The sequence below is a fragment of the Garra rufa genome, chromosome 4, assembly GCF_049309525.1.
Source record: "Garra rufa chromosome 4, GarRuf1.0, whole genome shotgun sequence".
Taxonomy (NCBI): domain Eukaryota; kingdom Metazoa; phylum Chordata; class Actinopteri; order Cypriniformes; family Cyprinidae; genus Garra; species Garra rufa.
In genome coordinates, this window is record NC_133364.1 from 45,911,843 (window position 1) to 45,934,861 (window position 23,019).

Here is a 23,019-nt window from a genome sequence, read left to right on the forward strand (position 1 = left end):
TTTTACTTTTCTTTTTTGTCATCCTTTTCCATCAAAATGATTGTTACGGATGAGAAAGCGCAAAAAAATCTAACCTGATCTGATTTTTTTTATGATGAACAGAAGTTTCGGAGGCAGTGTGTAAATGTGATTGAAACAAAGGGAGGTCGTATTTATTTTTTTAATACATTTTAGACACAAATAATTTTTATTGACATTTAGGCCTCAGTTCCTCTACTTAATTCAGAGATTCTCAGGACACTGGCACTCTAGTGAATGAACACTTTGGCGTCCTAAATACTGTATCTGGTGTAGTGTGTTGATTTGTATAGTGTCATGGATTTGCCAGGTTCTTCCACCTTACTCACCCAACGATCACATTCACCTGAGTTCTAATCACCAGCACCTGCTCTTCATCAATCACGGCACCTTCATAAACCACACACACACAGTCACCATTGTCCGGGCTCAATTGAATCGCAAAATGAATCACTGTTTCGAATCACCACACGCTGATGACCAAAACCTTAACAAACACGAAAATACCAATCGTTTTATGAATCTTTAATATATGTAGCATGCTGTTTCAGTAAAGACCAAGTTAAACTTAATGCAAATAGTAATCTTCTATATGTCCTTTTTATTTATTTCCATTTTTTTCATTATTCTCATCTTAAACAGGACAAAGTGTTCAAACACACAGAAAAACACCTGAAAAATAAACTGAGATCCACGTGACACGCTATTATAAATATGGTGTTTAATAAAGAGGAGAGTGAAGACATGAAGATTGAAGAAACATTCAGAGTCAAACATGAAGATACTGAGGAACAAACAGGTTGGTTTTATTCTCAAAGCTGAACTCATTTGATCCTTATTAAAACATCCAGCTGTACAGAAATTAATATGTTTTTTAAGAATCTCATGAGAGTAGTAATTAAACATTTGATTTTTGTAATATTAAAGCTTGGATATTACAATATTCAGAGCTTCAAAAACATCAGTCTGCTAGTAATTTGAAACATTTCTCCAGCTGACACAGCTTGCTATAGTTACTGTGTGCTGCCTACATTAGTTGATTTAAAGAGCAGATAACAGTAAGTTTATAATAATGTATAATAAATGTAAAAAAAAAAAAAAAAACATTTGTTCTGATCTTGATCTTCAGTCATCCTCAGTTGTAAATGTATCATCAGAAGTTGATCTAGGATGAGTGTTTCTTCTCTTCTTCACGTAGCAGTGGCACATGTGTGAGATCTTCTTCACATTAAGACCCACAATGTAAATTTGAAGAAACAAACACTCAATGATTTTTTAGCAACATGATATTTTCAGACAGACTGAAACTAGCTCGTATATGATCCAGTGAGTTAGCATTGTTTTTTACTTGGCTTAATAGTACATATACAAGGATAATGAATTATGAGAATAATTTAGGTAACACCACACACAACTTGTGTATTATAGAGTTATTTTGAAATGTAATATTAGAAGCTTCCTTAAGATGATATTTTTACACAATCATTATCATTTTTGCTTGTACAAATTGAATAGTGTTCTAGGTCTAATTCCAGTATATCAGGCAGGAAATAAAAACATTCACCTATCATTCATCAACCTCACATGTGGCTAATTATTTGAAAGTGAAGCATGTAAAGAAGCAGCTGACTGCTTCATCTGGTGACTCAAGCTGGACTGAGACACACACCAGTTTATCAGCCGCCTCAGTATTTAGGGTGCTTTTTCTAACATTGGTAATATAGTTATATTAATCTTCCCCTGGCTGGTCAAATGCTGGGGTTGTGTGATGTTTGCTTCAGAGAGGCGTGTTCTGGTACACACTGGCCCAAACTGGCTAATGTCAACATGAGTGTTAAAGGAACACTCCACTTTTTTTGTAAATAGGCTCATTCTCCAACTCCCCCCTGAGTTAATAAGTTGAGTTTTACCGTATTGAAATCCATTCAGCCGTTCTCCTGTTCTGGTGATATCACTAAGCATAGATTGTAAATGTAAAGCTGTGATTTTCTAGGCCGATAAGATTAGGAACTACACTCCCATTCCAGTGTAATGGTCAAGGAAGGGGAGTTGGAGAATGAGCCTATTTCCAAAAAAAGTGGAGTGTTCCTTTAAAATCCCCAGGAGTTCTCTCAAACTTGAGGCACCGCAGACAGCAAATCTGCAAATTCAGGCAGGAAATCTTCATTTGTTTTAGGAGGTCTACACTGTAAACCCCACTGTTGTCATTAATAAAGAGATTAAGTTAATATAACTTGACATTACTTAAAATACCAAGTTTTGGCATCAAAACTTAAACAGGTGTGGTTAACTTACTCATTTGGCAGCAAAAAACTTTTTAATTGATATTTTAAGTTATCTGAACTCAACATTTTAATTAATTTGAAAGATTCACAATGTCTATTTAAAATGATTGGTCGCACTTGAAATTCTGCTTTGACAACCGCGCTGATTGGTCGATATAAGTTATATGACACAAGGCGGTATTTTTTCTCGTCATGCTGAATTTTGCTGAAGAACCAGCAGGACAGACGCACTAGCAGAAACCATCTGACACAAGAAAGACAAAAGTTAAATCAGTAAGTAGAGATTTAAACGCTCATATACATTTTTTTTTAATTGATTTACACGTTATTCCAATGCTATTTTTTGTTTTGCTCCAGTAGCAGCACAAGTAAGCTGGCGGTAAAGCAGGCGGGAAGAAAGCCGTCGTGAAAGATTCATTAGAGTGAAGTTACACAGGTAGGTTAATGGTAAAATATAAGTGTAAATTTTGCTTGGTTCCGTTTTATTTTTGGAGTATTTTGTACTTATAAATATGCCGGAGTTTCTAAATTTCTATAAGAACATTTGAATTTCCCGCTTAACTTTTTTTCCTCCCCCAGCGGCACTTGCAGGCAGGCGGTCGTGAAGCAGGCAGGGACAGGGATGGAGTCGGTCGTGACGAAGGCCCATGGATTACGCTGGTAAATTAATGTTTAACACGCCTGTACGTTGTGACTTGCTTAATTTATTAATGTTTCTTTGATGTTGTGTTTTTAAAAGCGAGAATGAGAACTTGCGCTGTTGTGTATGCGCTTATGAGGGAACAGAACACGGACATGTACCGTTAAAGTTCGCTTTTACCTCAAGGTGCGCGCATAAACGGTCAAATGCACGCAAAAATATTTCAAAATGAGGCGCTCGCTTGGTGATTATTCACGTAAACCCTTGTCAGTTATGTCTTAAATGGTCATAAACAGTTGAGAATGAAAATACGTTTGTAACAGTATATTGCATCCGTGTGGCTATTAATGCAGGTTTACTAAAGGTTTCATGAGGAGAACAATGCGAAGCTAAAAATTAACGAAATTGTCACACATTTAGAGAGATAGGCCTATGTTTTTAATTAATAATTCTGTTCATGTAATGTGTTCTTGGTGCATAATATTAATTATTCGTTTTTAATAGATTTTATAAAATGTATTCAATCCTATCTGCATTTTGTTTTTAATCAAGTTACCATTAGCAGAGCTGTGACTGTTTTACATGTCCCTGTGAGCGATTTGTTGACTTTTTACTGTCGGGAAAGACGTGCAAAAATGTTGTAACAACGTTAACTTAACGTAGTTGGATCAGGTGTGTTTAATTAGGATTTCATCTAAACTCTGCAGGGCTCTGTCCCTCCAAGAATTGACACCCCTGATTTAAATGCTGTTATGAATTTCATAAAAAAAAAGTAGTAATAGCCAGTGGTTAGATTTAATATAATTGTTTTTTTGTTTTCACACATAAGTTGTCAGAGCCGACTGAGGACCGAACTCTTGTGCTCCAAGGACCACCTCTTGTGTTTGGAGATGTTTGGGGATTTCTTCGACATGTTTGGTAAGTATTCCATGTAGAAAATAATGTCAAAAAGACAAGCACACATTAGATCACTCACACTCATTATATAAATTTGAATCTAAAGTGTTATTTCACTCAAACATTAGAATTTTGTCAGTAGTTACCCTCGTGTCATTCCATATTCGTAAGACTTCCGTTCCTCTTTGGAACACAAATGAAGATTTTTAAAATAATTTTCAAGAGTTTTCCATTTCTCCATAGAGGGACAAGAAAAGGTAAGAAAGACATGTGGTTCCAGTGATTTAACCTCAATTTTATTAAACAACGCACATGCTTAGGTTTGCATGAAACAAACTATAAAAACTATTAAAAATACAGATCCCCAATGCATGTTCACGAGAGCATCACAGTGCATGTGTTTTGTGTTCACGCAAGATCTGAAATCTGAACAGGCCTTGAATAATTTTATTTTGTAAGTGGTAAATTACATGTTTTTGCACTAAACACTCGCGCTGCTTCATAAAATTGAGTTTAAACCACTGAAGTCTCATGGATTTTTTTTCTAGACCTTGAAAATGTTACATTGGATCTCTGGAGAAACAGAAATCTCTTGGGTTTCCTTAAAAAAAATCTTAATTTTTGTTTGGAAGAAGAACAAAGGTGTTAGGGGTGTGGAATGACATGAGAGTGAGCAATGACAGAATTTGCATTTTTGGGTGAACTGTTCCTTAAGATTAAGTTGCACTGTTTGAAATCTACATGAGCTTGCATGCATGTGAATTAACTTTAATTTGATAATGTTTTTTCATCTTTAATAGATGTCTCATGATCACAGCTCAAATCTTGCTGTTGTCAGTGGGGATTGTAATAATTCAAGATGGGACTACTCTTCAGCCTCTCAACTCTTGGAAAAGTGGTGATGGACAATCTAAGTGACCTTCCTGAATCAATGTGCCTTCTGTTTGGACAAATTTATGTTACAGGTTTTGTGCTTTTCTTGTCAGCTGAGAAAAAAAAAATGAAAATGACCTTTACATTGGAAATTAAAAACATGTTTATGTTAACAGTCAGTAAGACTTTCACCAACAGAGAAGAAACACCTTCTTTTTTTTTTTTGTATAACACACACTCCAAGGAACTGGTATATCTCAAATTTGTCTTGTAAAAATGTGAAAAAATAAATAAATAATAGGTTTACATTTAAAACAGTTAACTGTTAAAAAAAAATGCTTATGTTGTTGTTCATGTCTTTTAAAAATGTAAGCTTACTATTAAAAATGAGCTGTTTTGTTTAACCCTCTGGGGTTCTTCGCCGAGCAGTCACACTCAGGGCCCTCACGGTCAAAAGTGACCGGAGCCCTGAAATCATTATTTCTTTTTTTTTCAGTAAAATCAATCAAATGTATTTTTGTTCAATAATATTTTTTCTTTTTTTCTGTCGTGTTTTGACAGAATTTTATGATAATAATTAATATTTATGCAACAATTATGATCTATTTTTTCCCATTGAATATAGTAGAATTTTTTTAAATATATATAATTTTTATTCTTTTTTAATTAATGCTGTATTTTAGTTTAAAGTAGATACCTGGCCTATAGAAAATAATTTTTTGAAGTCAGATTTGTGCCATCTGGTGGCGTAGTGAGCATAATTACCAGGCAATATCCTATTTTAACCACTAGATGGATGTAATGCTCTCTATAGAAGGATTTGTGAATTCTAGTTGTTTTTGCACATATTTGCCAATGCCTTTTCAGGTTGTGGATTTTAATATATAAAATTAGATTATCAAAGACTATTTTTTTATTATTTGCCAAGTTTTTTGTTTGTTTGATTGGTTTAACTGGTAATTTGAAGCGCCAGTTTTACTTTATAATACAGTCAGACCAGAACATTGCATTAGAAAGAGAAACAATGGAAAGCATTTTGTTACCCATTGTTTTAATTCTAACTTAATAAAAATGCAGTTCTTTCAGTCATACCATTTTTTTTATTTTGTAACCTTTTTATAATGAACATTTTGATTTAAATATTTTTTTTGTAAAATTCAATAAACAATAACTCTTATTTAGCACAGCAATTATGAACAGCAACAGCATGGGCAACAAAATAACAGCAAAAGTATAATTATCAAACATTAAATGGAAAATAGAGAAATAAAAATATTTTAAATATCATCCTAAGCCTATTTACATATTATGTGCATTCTTTTTTTACATATTCAATGAACAGTACCTCTTATTCAAAAGGCAACAGCAATTATGAACATAAATCTAAAATAACAGCAAAAGTATAACAATTGTCAAACAGTAAATAAAAAAATAGAGGAAAAAAAAGTTTGTTTTAAATATCATCCTAACTATAATTACATATTATTTACATACTAATTGTGATTACAGATCAGGTTGTGACAAATCACAACAGAGTGTCTCCATATAGCACTTTGAGCAAATGATGCTTGTTTTGAAATCTTTTTTCCGTGTGTGTGTGTGTGTGTGTGTGTGTGTGTGTGTGTGTGTGTGTGTGTGACATGGTGTATGACTTTTGCATTTTGGATCCAATGTCTCCCTTTTATTAGATTCATAGTCTCACATTTCTCTGTTACAGTCTCATCAATCTCATATTTCCCTGTGTGTGTGTGTGTGTGTGTGTGTGTGTGTGTGTGTGTCTATTTTGGAACTCTGATGGCTTACAGTCTTATGCTTTAATTGCTGTGTGCTTTATTTCTTACATTGATTGCTTCTATTTCACACATTTCCCAAAATTAGCTTTTGAAATGACACACGTTCATTTGTGTGTGCGTGTGTTTGTGTGTGTATAAGTGTGTGTGTGTGTGTGAGTGTATTGTAGTGTTTTGCACTCTTGATGTTTTAGAGAGTCACCCCTTCACAGTTGTGTGCTTTTTTTCTGGATTGTGGCTGATTTGTAGATTGTATGCACAAAAAAACTCTGTATTTTCATATTTTTGCCAATTTCCCATTCATTTCCTATGGCCGGTCATTTTGACCCGAAGACCCTGAGTGTGACTATTTTTTTTACGACCACTTAGACTTTTCCAATCCTGTCCCCAATTTTTTTGTGTGTTCATATACCAAATACCATAAAAGTCACCAGGTTTCATACCATTCCGATGAAGCTACGATTTTTAAAAAAATTTTATTTAAAAAATTCCGGTCAAAAGTGACCGAAGAACCCCAGAGGGTTAAAAATGTGATATTAAATGTGAGTTTACAGTCAAAAATAGGAGTTTACTGTTAAAAAATGTGAATGTACTTTAAAAAATGTAAGCTCATGATGCTGTTGTTCATGTCTTTCTGGAAATGTGAGCTTACTGTTAAAATTAAAAATTAGCTATTTTGTTGTACATATGTCTTTTAAAAATATGACAGTGTGGGCTTACAGACAAAAATATGAGTTTACTGTTAAAAAAGGAGCTCATGATTTTGTTCATGAATTTTATAAATGTGAGCTTACTGTTATAAGTAATGTAAATGCAGTATAAGCCTAATAAAGTGGTTGATGTGGAAAAAAAAACTTGTTTTAATGATTTATAAATTATTTAATACAAGTAGAATATATATATTTATATATAAGCTGAAAATTTAGGAAGTTTAGTCTGTTAGCCCTTTTAAGTTATCTGTACTTAAACATTTAAGTTAATTCAATGAAGAGACCACATTCGTTCAACTCAATAAATCGAGTTGTCATTTTCCCATTACTCAAACGAACTGAGGGAATCACTTTCCTCAAATCATTTGAGTAGTCTGAACTTATTAGGGTTTACAGTGTATAGACTGTTACAGTGGCAGTAGTGATGGTTGCAGAGACACTCAGAACAAGACATTCAAATAATTAAAATGGGGAATGATCACAGGGATGTAAAATGGGGAATAACCCTTCCACTGGAATATGGGGATTCAAATAATCCATAGCCAGTGGGTGTAAATTTGTTAAAAATTGCTTTTGCGGTTTAAAAGTTATTAGCATAAACTATTATTTATTAGCGTGTATGACATTTGTTTTATTCAAATGTAAGTGCCCTGCAAAGTGGACATCATAGTATATCCTGCCATGATTCCAGTTCAAAGCAAGTGTTTCATTTAAACGTCATTAAAGTGTGCAAAACATTGCGGAAATTGTATTTATTTTCAGATGTCACATTCACACTTCTCTAGTAAGATTGGTCTGTGTGTGAAGACGCTGCAGGTGGTGGCGTAGCGGAAATTAGTGAATGAATGTTTCGAAGTGAAGTAAACTTAAAACGGGCTTCCAGTGCTCAGGAAACAATGAATACTGTTTAGGGACCATGTCAGTTGGAACACAGTTCATGCACAGAGCTCAACTGACCTCATGCACGGAGCGTTCTTTATAAAGATAAGCCAGCTTGTAATCTTCCGCTAAAGCTCATTTTATATGTGATATATATAAAGGAAACTCTTGAGACTCATCTACTGCCTCGTTCTTATCAGAAACTTATCAGAATAATAATAATTGCAACATTATAAATAATAACCCTGGTGAAAAAAACAGCTAAAACCAGCCTAGGCTGGTTGGCTGGTTTTAGCTGGTCAACCAGCCTGGTTTTAGCTGGTCATAGCTGGGAGGCAGGCTGGTTTTAGAGGGGTTTTGGCCATTTTTCCAGCCTGGCCAGGCTGGGAGACCAGCTAAAACCAGCCATTTCCAGCTTAAACCAGCTAAGACCAGCCAACCAGCCTAGGCTGGTTTTAGCTGGTTTTTTCAGCAGCAGCATGAACATTCAGTTTCAAATTATTTAACAACATATCATTTAAACGGGAGCCTGGCAATCCCAGGAGACTACCTGCATAGTTGTACATTAAAATGCTGACAGCTAAACACTAATATAAGATGTTTAGGCTAATGTTAGCTAGCTAGCGATACTTCTCCACAAGGACATCTTAATTGTATTCTTGATAATCAGTAACTTGCCTTTATAGTCATGAACACATTTTTAAAATCTTACAATATTTTAAAGTCTTTATTACTTTCCAACTCTACAGCTGTGAAATAAAATTCACTTCAAGGACCCAGTTTTCATTCATAAAGAAACAATGCCTTTTCATGGAAAACAAAGTCTTTTTTAGGCTAAAAATGATATGGAATTACCCATATAACCAATAGATGGCAGCAGAGGATTAATTATTATGCAGCTGCCATTTCAACTCCCTATACTTTTCTAGACGATTTATAAAATAACGTATATAGTATAGCAAGTGGAGAAAGTCATTAAAAGAAATAAATAAGTAAATAAATAAGCTCAGTCACAAACAGCCTATAAGGGTGAATTATTGAAATACTCATTTATAGTTCACTACAAAAAAGTTAAGTATTGATGGTATAAAAATTAAATAATGCACTCATGAATCGATAGAAATTTGAAATATTTTATATAATCTAATAACTACATCTTTTAAGTTTTATCTTAAACTGTAAAAGCTAATAGCCTATATTTAACTAACACATACTTGTTACTGCTGTAGTTTTGTTATTCTGAATTTAGTCTGAATCATTTAATGCACAGCTCTTTTATTGACATCAGTTTGTCAGATGTTTCGTCCGGTTATTACTGTCAATCATAGCATTGACTCGTGCATATTTAGCTGATTTACTCACGTATGTTGTTATACTCGCGTTTGTCATTCTTGAAACAGTATACATGGACGTTTGGTCCTCCTAGACAAACAACACTTTTCTTCAATTGTGAATGGATTATGTAGAGAAAATGAAAAAAGTACCATCATATTACGGCACAGTACAGTTGACCAGAAATGACTGAGCTGACTTGACTAAACAAGGAAGTAATCCGTGCATATGGTCAGTTCTAATGAGCTGATTGTCAGAATCAGGTGCGTTAATTAAGAGAGGCGTGAAAAATATGCAGAGCAGGTGGGGCATGAGGACTGGAATTGAGAACCACTGGCTTAGGGCATATAGGATGTAGTTGTATGTTAGTTTTGACACTTTACATGTTTGAATGTTTTGATGCGGTTTTGTGTCTTTAAACTGGGGTTGACTTTTAATTGTCTTTTTTCACCTTAGACACGATGGCACTGAAAGAGGAGAGTGAAGTACTGAATGAAATGGAAGAGAAAGATCAGGATTTCATAAATGGAGAAAAATCTATTAGTTGGTCACAGACTAAAATGACTCCCTCAAGAAAAAAGACTCCAGAGACAGGAAGAAGTTATTTCACCTGTCAACAGTGTGGAAAAAGTTTCAATCAAAGAGAAAGTATTAAAAGACACATGAGAGTTCACACAGGAGAGAAACCTTTCATCTGCCAAAAGTGTGGAAAGAGTTTTTCTCAATCTGGAATGCTTGGAGTCCACATCAGAGTTCACACCGGAGTGAAACCCTATGCCTGCCGACAGTGTGGAAAGAGTTTCACTCAAAATGGAAGCCTTACCAGACACATGAAAATTCACGAACAGCCTTATATGTGTGATCAGTGTGGAAGGAGTTTTGATCAAAATGAAAACCTTGAAGTCCATAAGAGAGTTCATAAAGAGAGTCCTTACTCATGCTCTGAGTGTGGAAAGAGTTTTAGTTAAAAACAGCGCTTTGAAGACCACATGAGAATTCACTCTGGAGAGAAGCCTTTCACCTGCCAGCAATGTGGAAGAAGTTTCAACCGAAAAGGAAACCTTAACAGACACATGAGTTCACACTGGAGAGAAGTCATTTATATGTGATCATTCCCTTACAAAAATTAACAATGTTTTTTTCGTACTTTGTAATAAAACCATTGACCGTTTTCATTTTCATTTTCATTTTCATTTGATTTATTTCAGTTAATTTTCTCTTGCTTACTTTACCGTCATCATCATCATCATCATATTGCTGTTCTTTTAATGTTACAATAAATTATCACCTGGATCAGTGGAAACGCGTCATCTTTAATCCCTCTACTCAGCCTCTAAGCGGCTACTGGCTGCCGCTATAGTAACTACAAAATAAACCATAGTTCTACCACAGTAACCATAGTAAAACTACAGTTTTGTAGTAAAACCATTGTAACTCCAAAATAAACCATGGTTTTACTACAGTTATTGCAGTTAATCCATGTTTTTTTGTAGTAAAACAATAGTAACTACTAGTGCTGCACGATTAATTATATCGCAATCGCGATGTCAGCCTATGCGATTACATTCCAGCAAATGTTGCGATTATATTAAATAAACGAATGCATTTGTGGACGTTACAAGACATTCAGTGGCGGCTCCTGACAAATATCTCTGGGGGGGCAACTGTTCCGATGATGGTAAAGATAACCGCTTTAATGGGTAAAATTATGATAAAATTCAGATAGCCGACTTTACAGCATTACATTACATTGTTTGATTTGGTTTCCCTGTTCCTAGATGGCAACATCAGGCATGAATTGTACAAACTGTACTGTATTTTGAATAGCAATATTAAATTGTCGCAATGGTCTCAAATACACTGAAACACTTCCACCATGGCCATCAAGAGACACATTTTCATCAACTAGTTTGCCCTCTAAGAGTAAAAAAAAAAAAAGCCAATACTGCTTTACAATTAAAGACTTTTTATTTTTCATATTAAAACTGTAATTAAAAAAATCTTTCCAGAACATAATCAGTATAAATTTGGCTGCCAATATGCAATCAATACAACTATTTAAAATTCAACATTTGATGAATACAACTTATAACATACAAGGACGTAAACAGGGTTTGAAAATTAGTTTGGTGTTAAGAATTGTGCTTTAATAACACCCACAAATGCACTACGTATAGCCTAAACTTCAAAATAGACAGACATGTAGATGATTGTGAAAGATTTATTCATGATAATGTTTGCATGGACAGTTCGGTTTTCTTTTAGCTGAGGGAATTTTTATTTTATAACAAGTTATAAAAATAACGTTAGAATAATGACACTGGCATAAAACTAACGTTCAACTTTCCGCTTTATAAACGTCCCAAAGTGTCACACTAAATTGGAAAAACAAGTAAAAACACATATAATAGGTGGATCTGGCAACAAACGGAGGCTGCTGCACCCGCGCTCTCACTCAACGTGTTCTCAAGCCCCGTTCACTGCGCTAGCTTCTCGCAGCAACATGAATTGCAAACACTTATGTGATATGAGGTGGTTTAAACGGCTAAATAATCATTCAAAGAGCTAGACATTTTATTTTTGAATATAAAAAATGACCGAGATCCGGACCTCGGTGACCTCATAGCCGGCTACGACCGTGATAACATAAACAATGCACCATTAAATAACACATGTACACACTTATTGAAATTTTGCTCGCCTCTCTTTTAAGCAGGCAAAGTGATCAATTACCCTTTCATTAAAATCAGGCATGTTCCTGATATGACAAGTTCTCTCTCCATTGAAAGCATGGCCAATGCATTCAGATGTCTGGCTATGCGTGCGTGCTGTACATCTTCGAGCACGCATCAGTGCGTATTACGAAATGACGTTGGGGCAAGCCCTCCCGGTGCCCATTGAAATGCATTGTAGGGTTCAAAATGTGAAAAAAAAAAAAAAAATCTCACAATATAACTCTATGAGACCGGCTGGGACGATTTTCAATCTGACTGAGATCGCCCCAAGGGGGCGGGGTTCAGGTTGGAAAGTGACATTCAGGCTGTTGATTGTACAGTAATATACAGACTAGGACCAGCAAAATAAGATTCTTTTTCACCTCTCTTTTTTCGTGTGGCTCAAGGAGGGCGATGCACTATCACCCACCATGGGCCAGCCACCCCTGCTGAGATTTCTTTGTTACCTCCGTCCTCACCTCTAACAAACCCAACACTTTCATATCCAATCAATGATTTTTGACAAAAACATATTTCACATATTATCTTAAATAGTAATAGTAAGTGTCAGCTTAGAAAAGAAAATATATGTTCAAAATACAAAACAAAAAATAAGGCCATAACAAATCATTAACACTCATTTATCATGCAGCTCAAACTATTATGGGTAGAATCTTTTTTTTTCAAAGATCAGAAAGAGCTTCATTGGCAAGTAAGGGATTTGTTTTAGCGACAGTTTCCTGTGCAGAAGAGAATACAGACAGAGCAAATATACTACTGCAGTGCAGACATACAGAGAAATACACCGCAATATCTAGAATCTGTTCTCATTCATCAACACAGTTTCACTGAAGATCCAATAAATGCATAAACCCAGGATAGAGCGTCTGAGTGAATGTGGTGTGGACTGTGTGGATGAGGCTCATTGTGTCAGAGACACTGGAGAAGGACAGAGTTCACTCTCATCCACATACACTCCTATTCTATGGCTGGACACTACAGACAGTTCAGTCCGTCTGTTATTATGAACAAATGAGCATCTAGAGGAAGAGCAGAACAAACTCCAGGATTGATCATTATGTCCAAACACACATTCATCACCATTTCCTTTCCTGCTGATGCTCTTATATGAGACTGATATCTCCACACCAAACATCCCACTCCACTCAATCTCCCAGTAACAGCGTCCACACACACACTCTCTCTCTACAAAACACCTGAAGATTACATCCAAGTAACTTACTGTATAACCCAGCGTTTCCCAACTCCAGATACAAAATATGCGGTGGGTCGAGGACTGGAGTAGGGAAACGCTGGTATAACCAGACCATCACAAGCATGCAGCTGTTTACAGAATAATAGATAATCCAGATAATCCATCTGATTTATTACAGGTGATCTAATATGAACCAGAGCTCAGATCTGTCCGTCTTGACTGTGTTTATTTCACTCCTCTCCTCATTTCAGCTGCCTACTCTCACCTATATTTCAGTCGAGGCGCATCTCAAGCGAGATCAAAGGCTGATATCACATTATCACACTCACGTGCTGTTGCTAATAAACATGATAACATTTCAGCTGTTTTTATATGAAAAAAAAATATGATGAATACCACATGGCTTTTCACACATGCGTCTCTCTTGTCTGTCTTTCTTTATCCAAAATTCATGCAGAAATTTACATGAACTTTTTTTATAATGTGACTTTGTATATAGATCCTTTTTTACATTTATGGGGTTCTCCAAAAATTAAATAGTCATAGTTTTGTAAACTTCTATAGTGGTAAATGGAAACTGCCACAAATATGTTTTTTTGTCCTCATTTGCCTCAATAGCAAAATAAAGATAAAATCCCTGACAGTGTTTCAATGACTTTCCAAAAGAGAAATAAATACAAAAACAAACAAAAAAGCAAGAGATTGATTACAATCGTCAAAAGAGTGATAGATCAAATTTGCCATCACACCCTCTTTGTAACAGTTACAGCAGCATTAGTTTTATGTGAATTTAATGGAAATGTTTAATAACAGAAAGTATAGTGTATTAAATGTACATTAAATGAAAAAAATCAATAAATAGACAAAAGTATTCCTAGATTTACTTTGTTAATAGCTTTGGAAAAGCATCATCATATGGGTACGACACTCGATTCTATATACAACATTTCTATGATGTGTTTGTGATTCTAGAGAGAAGTGCAATGGGACTTTTATTTTGCTCTGATGATGTGACGTCTTTAAGACGCGCATTGCTCCTCATCTGTTGTGATTCATCTGAAAAAGGTTTGTAGTTTTGTGTTTTTATATAATGCAAACGGTTACATCAATTAAAGCTTTTTTTTCAAGCTATGTAAAATAAATGCAATATTGTTAAATGTAACGTTGCAATGTTTTATTTAGTGATTTAGATACTTAGCGTTAGCCTTTAGTAACAGAGAGTGTGCCTCAGTTCGCTCTCTATATCATGAATCAATCGTGTGATGATAAGAAGTGATGAGAGAAACAGAGAATCCGAATCATTTGAATCAAATAATTTGTGAAATGATTCAGTGATTCGATTCAGCGGCACGCGGACTACAAACGACAACAACAAACACAAACGAGTGAATCACAACCGAGAATGATTTCATGAGACTGTAATATATTAGATATGAACAAAAAATTAAATACCAAATATAAATCAAGATAGCTTAAAATTGTAATCAAAATATGAACCTTTGGTGTAATTTGTATATATTTTATAAATGTCTATTAACTCTCTGAATGTCTTACTAGTGCACTGACTAGTGCATTGACAAGCAGATAGAGATTTAGTTTGCATTGATTTTTCTTTCTATTAATTATTCTCATCGTAAACAGGACAAAGTGTTCAAACACACAGAAAAACTCCTGGAGAATCAACAGAGATCCACGTGACACACTATTATAAAGATGGTGTTTATTAAAGAGGAGCGTGAAGACATGAAGATTGAAGAAACATTCAGAGTCAAACTAGAAGATACTGAGGAACAAACAGGTTGGTTTTTATTCTCAAAGCTGGACTGACTCATTTGATCCTTATTAAAATGTCCAGCTCTACAGGAGAAAAAAAAAAAAAAAATTGTGTAACATTAAACACAGTATCTACTTTTGATTAGAAAACAATGAAAGCGGTATCTGATAAAACACTTTATTTTGCTTGAAGCAAACAATGACACTTCAGTTTTTAACTTGACATTTTTTTTAACTGTAAGTGATTTTTTCTGCTATCATCAAAAGTGTGATATAAAATGTAAATAGCACTGAATGTTCATTACAACAAGCAATAAATAATCATGTTTCAGAAACACCAGCTTGTTAATTGAAGATGCAGGACAGTCACCTAGTAGTGTGTTACAATAGTCCAGTCTAGATGAATGCATGAAATAACTGTTCTGCATCAGAAACAGGTAACATGTTCCATAATAGTTATTCATTTTGTATTTTAAATATGAAATGATGTTACATGTACTCTGTTACTCTCCAACTCTTTAGCCAAACAATAAAATAGAAACCAAAAAACAATCATCGTAACTTCTGTGGGTTTAATTAGAAGATTTACTTAAAAGCTGCTTTTAAATTCTCTAGCGTGAAGATAAATATGACAGATTGTGTGTTTTTTTAAAGGAGCTAAAGTTTTTTATAACTATATGGTAGTTATGATAAAAGCACAACAATATATTATGTTACAATTAATTGTTTTTAATTATAGCTATAATTAATGGCTAAAATTGGAAGGAAATGCATTAAATAGAGACAGATCAGTAGCAGTATTTGTATCGATGAGACTGGTCTTCATTAACAATTGGCCATTTGGTGGGAAGATGCCAATAAGCCCCATATTTTAAATCTACAATCTTTATGTTGTTTTACATTCCATTTACATTTTTTAATTTGGAGTATTAATGTGAAATTGTTTATTGCCAAATAGTTTTTAATTGATTGCCAGCACTAGTCTAAATGTTTTGATGTCTGTTGCTTTGTGCCATTAAACTGCTGTTAACTTTTTTCATTTTTCACCTCAGACCTGATGGCACTGAAAGAGGAGAGTCAAGAACTCAATGAAACAGAAGAGAACGATCAAAATGAGAAACATGATTTCAAAACTGAAGAAAAATCAATTAGTTGCTCACAGAATAAAAGGTCTTCATCACTAGAAATAAATAAAAAAACACAAACTACAAACCTTATTTCTAACATGAGAATTCACACTGGAGAGAGACCTTACAGCTGCCAACAGTGTGGGAATAGTTTTACGCATAAACATAACCTTACTGTCCACATGAGAACTCACACTGGAGAGAAGCCTTTCATCTGTAAACTGTGTGGGAATAGTTTTACACGGAAACAATACCTTAATATCCACATGAGAATTCACACCGGAGAGAAACCTTACTCCTGCAAACAGTGTGGGAAGAGTTTCTCACAAAAAGGAGTTCTTAAGACTCACATGAAAATTCACACCGAAAAGAAGCCGTTCATATGTCCTCAGTGCGGAAAGAGTTTTACGCATAAAAATAACCTTACTGTCCACATGAAAATTCACACTGGAGAGAAACCTTTTACTTGCCCTCAGTGTGGAAAGACTTTCACATATAAAGCAAGTCTTAACATTCACTTGAGCATTCACACTGGAGAGAAACCTTTCACCTGCTCTCAGTGTGGAAAGAGTTTCACGCATAAAGTAACCCTTAAGATTCACATGAGAGTTCACACTGGAGAGAAACCGTACAAGTGTCTTCAGTGTGAGAAGAGTTTCACATGTCAAAGCAACATGAAACGTCATTTGCAAACTCATTCTAGGAAGAAACTGCCGTTTTCTTCAATGCAAGAAGAGGTTTAGAAAGAGTGATTTCTACAATCATCTATCATTTATTTTGAAATAACGAGAGTGTAACGAGAAAAAAGCTGTGTGAAATCAAGGCTGTTCACACCGGAGCTGAATGCGGGCTACATCTGATCACCTTCATGCATCCTTCAGTTTTATGCTATTCCATGGGGTTTTTCTTTCTTTTTTTTTTTAGTTTTTGTACTTCTGAGGCCATACCTGACCATCGGCTTTACTGTAGTTTCAAATATTGAGTGATTACAGTGGATTCCCTCAAATTTTGACTATGTAGAGACAATTACTCAATTCTCTGAATCAAAATATTAGTCAAACTTTCACCTTGCTGGGAAAAGCAAAGCAACTGGAAGATTATAAATGAATTGACATCAACTCACAAAATGACTTGTTCGCATTGATTTTAAGTGTATTTTAGCTTTTTGTTTAGTTGATCTCAATTTAATGTTGTAATATCTGTTTAAATTAATGGACTTTATCAGGAGAGGCATGGAAATATTATACAAGTTTTTTTTTTTTTTTTTTTATCTCCACAGTTCACTCTTAGTTGTGCCTCCAGTAGCCTGTATGTAACAGTAGATATATGTTTCCTTTCTAATTCATTTGCTACAATAAACAATATTCAGCAGTTGGCCTTCAATCATTTCCTTGTTAATTATACATGAAAGAATGTATTATATATATATATATATATATATATATATATATATACTTTTTAACCATACACTGCTCACACAGTGGGTAAAACTCTTCACTCTTTGCTCTTTCAAAGTCACACACAGTACTTTAAGAGCCTATCAGTTCTCATCATGTGGTCCACTTCTTTTTGTTTAACTTATAGCCTTATATCATTTTTACCTTCATGACTGTGTATATGCAATGAGATGGGAATTAAACGAAAGTTTTTTTAACAAAGGGTGATCCAGACAGGCAAGCAGGGGAACATACATCGAACACAATGTAAAGACATTTTAGACCCGTCGAAAAGGAAGGGACAAGCAGGAACTTAAATACACAGGATAATTAAACTCAGTCCATAAATGTGACATAACTCCCGGAAGGCGTGTCTCGCGTCTCAACAATCAACCGGGGAGGGGCCATTGTTGATCAGGAAGCTCAGAAAGTCATGCATATCATGGAGCTCAGGAAGCCATATCGGAGCAGACAGTTCAGGAGGCCATGGCAGATTGGGGAACTTGGTGAGCCATGGCAGAGTGGACAGTTCAGGAGGCCATGGTGGAGCAGACAGTTTAGAAAAAAAACATGCAAATTCTATTATAAATCAAACCATGAAGAAAAATGTATCTAATTTGTTATTATTTTACTGAAAATGAAGAAAAATAAATATATTACGCTGTTCAAAAAATAGCAGTGTCTGCATTTTACTTTACAAAGTCAAACATTTACTGAATAAACTGAACAAATCTTGTAGATTTAGCTTTCTTGTGAATCACTGAACTTATATTTAGATGCATGACCAGACCTGCTTCACTTCTGTGTTGCACAGAGTCGATTAACTTCCGGCACCTGTGAACAGTTTTTCCAGCGCAGAACGATTGTGTTACACACCACAATTCTGCTGCATTTCTTTGGTTTTGCTTCAGAAAACACATACATGAAACAATTAAACCTAAATATAAAAAAACTCACATTAAAGCATTTATATAAAATCAAGGGCCTCATTTATAAAGACTTGCGTAGAAACCATCCTTGATTTTATCTAAGAACTTTTCTGATTTGATCGTAAGAGCGATTCAGAGAAAACGAACGTACCACGAAATCCATGCGTACGCCAGTCATTCGGTTATAAATCACAAATGATCGTGGAATTGTGTGCAGCTGAATGTTCCGCCGTCGAAACACCCCTGCTTAATTAATTAACATATAAAATGAGCTCATTCCTAAAGCAAAAACTCTGTGACAATGGCAAGTAAAAAGGAGCGCAAGAAATCAAATTATAGTGAGGCTGATCTATCTGCAATACCAGGCATTACCACAAGGAAACAGTCGTACGCCAAGCTGGAATCTGACGTGGAGATAAGTACTTTTCCACGTCAAAGACGGTTTTTATAAATCTGTACTTTGACGTGGATTTGATCGTATGAACACTCTAAGATCAAATCAGTGCGTAAGAAAGTTTTATAAATGAGGCCCCAGAAATCGTGATCGCCAGGTCCTTTGAATATAAGTGGTCGCCGCCAACTTTTAATTTAGTCACGATAAGTCGAGTGTCGAGCAGGAAGGAACTTAAGGAACGGAAATAAACTACCGGTGCTTTTTCTGAGTTCTCAATGACTACAATTACATGCGCACGAATAACGCGATTATTTCCAATAGTCAGAGTAAAGACTTAATCGCATTATGATGTTTACATGTCAAGAGCAAAGCTCTTCACTCCGGTTTACATGGAATTTCCATTATTCTTATTATTCCTATTGTCCATCAGTGAATTGCATCATGTTCATGTCGGGCAATGTCCGCAACATAAACTCCGCCAAAAGTGTGTTGCCTTCTTTGCCTCCATCGTTTCTAATCTGCAGGCAGGCGCCAGAATATTTTCTCTAACGGGGGGCTAGACCAATATGTGGGGGTGCTAAGTAATAATCAGTATTCATGACGTCAAAGTTACTTAATGAAGAAATTGTGTTTTACACACCACATTTAACAAAAGTACAGTTTTAAATTATATTTAAAATTATATTTAAAAATTATATTAAATTATATTTTAAAACTGCCTTTAAAATTAGATTTAAATCTGACACAAAATAATAGGCTTATTCATCAAAATAGAGACAAACTTAATACAAGTGACCAGAGCCCTGCATTTCAGCCCGAGTCCGACGGGCAGCAACGAGCGCGCCTTCAGAGCATTTTCAAGAGTTCCGCAAATGCGATATCAAGCGCACATAAAAGGCTAAACATTGCCACAAAGCACCGGTAAAAGTAATTACCATTAATGTGTAGAGATGAAATAAGGAGATTGAATTATTAATAAACTGCTGAGTCAGTGTCGCAAAGATTAAGTTGATGATCCTGATTCCGTACATTTCCGCGCCTTTAGAAATGCATCCGTTACGGATTGCATAATAAAAGAGTTTTTGTTTTCGATTCAAATGATCTCGTTTTAAAGTAGTTATTCAAAGCATTATATTTATCTTGTCTCTAATGCACGTAGGCTATTCGCTGAGTGTCGGTTCATGTGAAGCTCGATCCTGTTCCTGACCAAGAGTGCCCATCCTCTTCGTTTTCTTTATAGTAAAAGCACAACATCAAGTTGATATTGTTTGTGAGTGCACACAAATAAACGTAGACCCTTTACAGTTACGAATAATGTATTATTCTTACCTTTACGAGCAAAAAAGTCGGCGTATTTTTAAGATGTTTGCAATACAACATGTCCTGTAAAGCGCGCGGTAGTCTCCACTCTCCGCACAAACGATAGGATATGAGTCTAACAGCGCACATCTATAGGTTTAATGTTTAAACTAACATTTAAATATGCTTGAACTGTTTAATATTTATTGATTATATTTTAGGCAAGTAGCCATGATTTAAGAAGGCTAAATTGATTAAGCATAACAACTCATGTTCTGCCGCTGGTCGCTTGGTCTTTGAAAAAATAAAATAATATTTAACGGGGGAAAAAAAATTCTCCAAATGTTTTTCTAAATTAACTATTCGTAAAAAACCTAAACGAAAAATAATAACATTGCTATTAGGCCTATATATAAAACTGAACTATTTCAATAGCTGAAAAGTAGCATAAGCTGTTTTGGGAGAAGTGGAAAAAAAGGACGGACTCAGGTCAGAGTCAGTCCAGACTCTTACCAAGAATTCTAATAAGATGTCAGCCATTTAGGGCTCTACACAAGAAAACGAAAAAACCTTCGCATAAGGAAAAAGACAAAGGAAAGGAAAGGAAAGGAAAGGAAAGACTCCAAAACTGGACAGCACCATGCGCTCCCTGAGTCTGGATTGCGCGCTCAACGTTAACACAATTCATATAAATGCGTAATCAGAACTGTGCATACTTTACATTTAAATTAAACATTAAACGAATTAACACCACATCATATCAATCTTAGTGATGTTTTAATGAATTAAATGTAGCCTAAACTGCGCTCACATGACGCATGTTGCAGATTATTGTGACAGATGACCTATGTGCAAACAGCACGGGACAGCACTCTTCTATCTCAGCTGCTTGGGGGGCTAAACCGGGGCTATTCAAAATTCTAACAGGGCTATAGCCCCCCTAGCCCCTGTGTAGCGCTGTCCCTGTCTGCAGGTGCGTGGCATGTCTTCGTGTAAAGTCACGAGCACATGCGCACTCTGGTCAAAGCAGCAATACTGCGATTAAGGTGTTTACATGCCTGTATATTTCGATTAAAATCGTCGTGCGCCACCTATATTAATCCGATTATGCTTGCTGCGATTATGAGCTTAATCGCATTATTATAATCGAAGTACTGCGTTTACATGAGGAAAAGTTTAATCGCAATATTGCCAAAATCTCATCATAATCGCATTAAGAGGGTCCATGTAAACGCGCTCAATGTCTCGTTTTAAATGTCAGGGCCCTTGGAAGTCTACCAATGAAGTGTGGAGCTACTTTGTGCCTCGTAAATGGCGTAAAACAGTGATTTATTTACATGGCTACTTCGATGCCCCATTGACTCTCATTGACAACCTGTTGTGAGCATCGGCTAACTGACCCCAGATTTCGGACTGCTGGACAAAAACCGAGATGAGATATGCAAGGTACGTTCACACTCGGTGTCATGATTCAATACACTTTAGGTCAAAATCACAGGACTTCTCCTTTAAGGGAATTAATTAATTTTAATATAAATCATGGTCGCACCACATGACATTTTTTAAGGCTGCGGCCAGTTCATCGAGCTGAAAAAAACAATAAAATCACTTAATTTAAAATTGTAATATGAATTTAACATTCTTAACATTCTTGTTGTTTGAACAACTACAAAATATATTATTAGTTTTTGCATTTTAAAATTTGCTTGTTGAAAATCCTTATACGTCAATGACCCACTAATATAAATTTTTTTCCCAGCTGTAAGTATGAAATATTTTTTATGATGAGACAAATCTAATGACTCAGTATCCCCTAATATCCAAACTCTAGGATCATAACTGAAAATCAACTAATGTTTAAAGACTTATAAAAAGTCTTTTGTATGTTTTTTTTTTTCTGTAGTATACTTTATTTTAGTACACTAAAAATGTATTTAAGTGTAACTGGTATTTAGTATACTTTTTTTCAAGTGTACTAAAGTCCTACTGAAGTATAAACATACTTTTAATTAGTATATTTATAGTTTATAACCATCACACTTTTATTTAACACAAAAAATAACAATGTACCTAAAATGTATTTGCGGGTATTTAAGTGTATTTTCATTGCATTTAAGTATATTTTTTTCCACCTGGGAGATCAAGACTAAGGTTCTCAACTACTTTAATGACAAGTATACTGATCCAGAAAGAGATGAGCTACTCACCATGACTGCCTTTCTGGACCCAATATTCAAGACCATGTACATGTCCACTGAGAAGCTGGAGGACATTAAGGTGAGAGCTGCGCTGGTAGAATCGTCTCTTGCAGAGGATCAACCTGAAAGAGAGAGAGAAGCAGTCACTACTCCACTACCATCAGCCAAGAAGCTCAAGAAGAGCCTTGGTAGCTCCTTCAAGAAGACCAGCAGTGCATCTTCCTCACGTTCACAGAAGCAGATCATTGAGCAAAAGCTGAACAGCTGCATTCTGGTAATGGCACCAGACAGTGAGACTGATCGTTTGGAGTGGTGGCGATTTCATGGATCTAATTTCCCATGTGTGAGTTGTCTGGTAAACTACTTATGCATCCCTGCCACAAGTTTGCTCTCTGAGAGGACATTCAGCACTTGGGGCAATGTCATCACATTTAGCAGGACAGGACTGAAGCCAGAAATGGTCAACAGGTTGATGGTTGAGGCTTTAAAAGTTTACTTTGTAAAGCTTA

General features: G+C 35.3%; 1 protein-coding gene and 1 long non-coding RNA gene across 2 annotated transcripts; both read left to right on the plus strand.

Annotated features, from left to right (window-relative positions):
• Positions 1–732: 732 nt before the first annotated feature.
• On the plus strand, positions 733–16,997 carry LOC141333367 (uncharacterized). The gene is made up of 4 exons (XM_073838349.1): positions 733–817; positions 9,881–10,254; positions 10,414–10,497; positions 16,353–16,997. Exons 1-4 carry the CDS (start codon positions 733–735, stop codon positions 16,995–16,997), a joined length of 1,188 nt encoding a protein of 395 aa, XP_073694450.1.
• On the plus strand, positions 2,211–2,998 carry LOC141334098 (uncharacterized). Its single transcript, XR_012355475.1, has 3 exons — positions 2,211–2,576; positions 2,661–2,739; positions 2,883–2,998. It is a non-coding gene; the product is annotated as an uncharacterized lncRNA (long non-coding RNA).
• Positions 16,998–23,019: the final 6,022 nt, after the last annotated feature.

Excerpts from the sequence above, each read along its gene's own strand:
- LOC141333367 (XM_073838349.1), top strand. The coding sequence starts at position 733 with ATGGTGTTTAATAAAGAGGAGAGTGAAGACATGAAGATTGAAGAAACA. Across the intron at positions 818-9,880 it reads AGATACTGAGGAACAAACAG|ACACGATGGCACTGAAAGAG; the intron begins GTTGGTTTTATT and ends TTTTCACCTTAG. Across the intron at positions 10,255-10,413 it reads ATGGAAGCCTTACCAGACAC|ATGAGAATTCACTCTGGAGA; the intron begins ATGAAAATTCAC and ends TTTGAAGACCAC.